The sequence below is a fragment of the Chlamydomonas reinhardtii genome, chromosome 8 (genome assembly GCF_000002595.2).
Source record: "Chlamydomonas reinhardtii strain CC-503 cw92 mt+ chromosome 8, whole genome shotgun sequence".
Lineage (NCBI taxonomy): Eukaryota > Viridiplantae > Chlorophyta > Chlorophyceae > Chlamydomonadales > Chlamydomonadaceae > Chlamydomonas > Chlamydomonas reinhardtii.
In genome coordinates this window covers 4,803,921-4,806,419 of record NC_057011.1, presented here as the reverse complement: position 1 = coordinate 4,806,419, position 2,499 = coordinate 4,803,921, and the positions used below count along the sequence as shown (strand labels likewise).

Genomic DNA, 2,499 nt, shown 5'->3' with positions numbered 1-2,499 from the left:
GGGGGACCACGTGCGAATCCTCAGTGACGATCTGTACCACACCCTTTTGGCCCGTACGGCGCCGCACCTGGGCTTGGCGGCCGGCGGCCGGGGGTGCCGGACCGTGCACGGGACCACAGCAGACAGAGACACACACAGCCGGTGCGCCAGCCGCCTGTCTGTGTAAAGGAAAGAGGGGCGGGCGGGGCCGGAGGTGGTGACTGGTGAGTGAGGCGGGGAAGCAGGTGAGCGAGGCGCGGGAGGAGGGGAGCAGGCTAGCTGATGACCAGCTAAGCAGCAGCGAGGAAGCGCAAGCTAGCGGGTCGTGCGTCAGGCAACGCCATCTATTTGGGTGACAGCAAGGCCTACAGTGCGTGCCACGCAGGCCCCAATCCACCGCCCCTGCCCATACTGCTCACCGCTAGTCCGAAACCGTGCGTCCTCATCAGACATCAGTGCAGGGCTCGCACCACCCGCTCCTGCCTCCTGGCGCGCATGAGTGACCCGAGCGCGCCGCATCGGCCCGCGCCCATTCCAGGCGCCACGTGCTGGCCAGGCCTGTGTGTACGCAACGCACACATGTTGTGTCATGGATCGTTCAAACCTTCAAGGCCCCTCCCCATCCCATCAGCACTGGGAAGATAAGCTTGAATGGGCTGAATTAGTAGTACGGTGGGGGACCACGTGCGAATCCTCAGTGACGATCTGTACCACACCCTTTTGGCCCGTACGGCGCCGCACCTGGGCTTGGCGGCCGGCGGCCGGGGGTGCCAGACCGTGCGCGGGACCACAGCAGACAGAGACACACACAGCCGGTGCGCCAGCCGCCTGTCTGTGTAAAGGAAAGAGGGGCGGGCGGGGCCGGAGGTGGTGACTGGTGAGTGAGGCGGGGAAGCAGGTGAGCGAGACGCGGGAGGAGGGGAGCAGGCTAGCTGATGACCAGCTAAGCAGCAGTGAGAAAGCGCAGGCGTGTCGTGCATCAGCCAACGCCATCCTGACAGCAAGGCCTACAGTGCGTGCCACGCAGGCCCCAATCCACCGCCCCTGCCCATACTGCTCACCGCTAGTCCGAAACCGTGCGTCCTCATCAGACATCAGTGCAGGGTGGCTCGCACCACCCGCTCCTGCCTCCTGGCGCGCATGAGTGACCCGAGCGCGCTGCATCGGCCCGCGCCCATTCCAGGCGCCACGTGCTGGCCAGGCCTGTGTGTACGCAACGCACACACTGTGTCATGGATCGTTCAAACCTTCAAGGCCCCTCCCCATCCCATCAGCACTGGGAAGATAAGCTTGAATGGGCTGAATTAGTAGTACGGTGGGGGACCACGTGCGAATCCTCAGTGACGATCTGTACCACACCCTTTTGGCCCGTACGGCGCCGCACCTGGGCTTGGCGGCCGGCGGCCGGGGGTGCCGGACCGTGCACGGGACCACAGCAGACAGAGACACACACAGCCGGTGCGCCAGCCGCCTGTCTGTGTAAAGGAAAGAGGGGCGGGCGGGGCCGGAGGTGGTGACTGGTGAGTGAGGCGGGGAAGCAGGTGAGCGAGGCGCGGGGGAGGGGAGCAGGCTAGCTGATGACCAGCTAAGCAGCAGCGAGGAAGCGCAAGCTAGCGGGTCGTGCGTCAGGCAACGCCATCTATTTGGGTGACAGCAAGGCCTACAGTGCGTGCCACGCAGGCCCCAATCCACCGCCCCTGCCCATACTGCTCACCGCTAGTCCGAAACCGTGCGTCCTCATCAGTGCAGGGTGGCTCGCACCACCCGCTCCTGCCTCCTGGCGCGCATGAGTGACCCGAGCGCGCCGCATCGGCCCGCGCCCATTCCAGGCGCCACGTGCTGGCCAGGCCTGTGTGTACGCAACGCACACATGTTGTGTCATGGATCGTTCAAACCTTCAAGGCCCCTCCCCATCCCATCAGCACTGGGAAGATAAGCTTGAATGGGCTGAATTAGTAGTACGGTGGGGGACCACGTGCGAATCCTCAGTGACGATCTGTACCACACCCTTTTGGCCCGTACGGCGCCGCACCTGGGCTTGGCGGCCGGCGGCCGGGGGTGCCAGACCGTGCGCGGGACCACAGCAGACAGAGACACACACAGCCGGTGCGCCAGCCGCCTGTCTGTGTAAAGGAAAGAGGGGCGGGCGGGGCCGGAGGTGGTGACTGGTGAGTGAGGCGGGGAAGCAGGTGAGCGAGACGCGGGAGGAGGGGAGCAGGCTAGCTGATGACCAGCTAAGCAGCAGTGAGAAAGCGCAGGCGTGTCGTGCATCAGCCAACGCCATCCTGACAGCAAGGCCTACAGTGCGTGCCACGCAGGCCCCAATCCACCGCCCCTGCCCATACTGCTCACCGCTAGTCCGAAACCGTGCGTCCTCATCAGTGCAGGGTGGCTCGCACCACCCGCTCCTGCCTCCTGGCGCGCATGAGTGACCCGAGCGCGCTGCATCGGCCCGCGCCCATTCCAGGCGCCACGTGCTGGCCAGGCCTGTGTGTACGCAACGCACACATGTTGTGTCAT

General features: G+C 65.3%; 1 protein-coding gene across 2 annotated transcripts in view; it reads right to left on the bottom strand.

Moving 5' to 3' along the window:
• Positions 1 to 321: 321 nt before the first annotated feature.
• The window catches only part of CHLRE_08g384320v5 (uncharacterized protein), an 18,682-nt gene continuing 16,504 nt past the window's right edge, over positions 322 to 2,499 (bottom strand). For both annotated transcript variants that reach the window (XM_043065339.1, XM_043065340.1), the window contains exons 18-20: positions 2,012 to 2,098; positions 1,694 to 1,828; positions 322 to 537 (exon numbers count right to left, since the gene is read on the bottom strand). In XM_043065339.1, the coding sequence (XP_042922341.1) occupies positions 1,720 to 1,828; positions 2,012 to 2,098 (196 nt within the window). In that variant the 3' untranslated portion in view covers positions 322 to 537; positions 1,694 to 1,719. The remainder of the gene's footprint in view (positions 538 to 1,693; positions 1,829 to 2,011; positions 2,099 to 2,499) is intronic.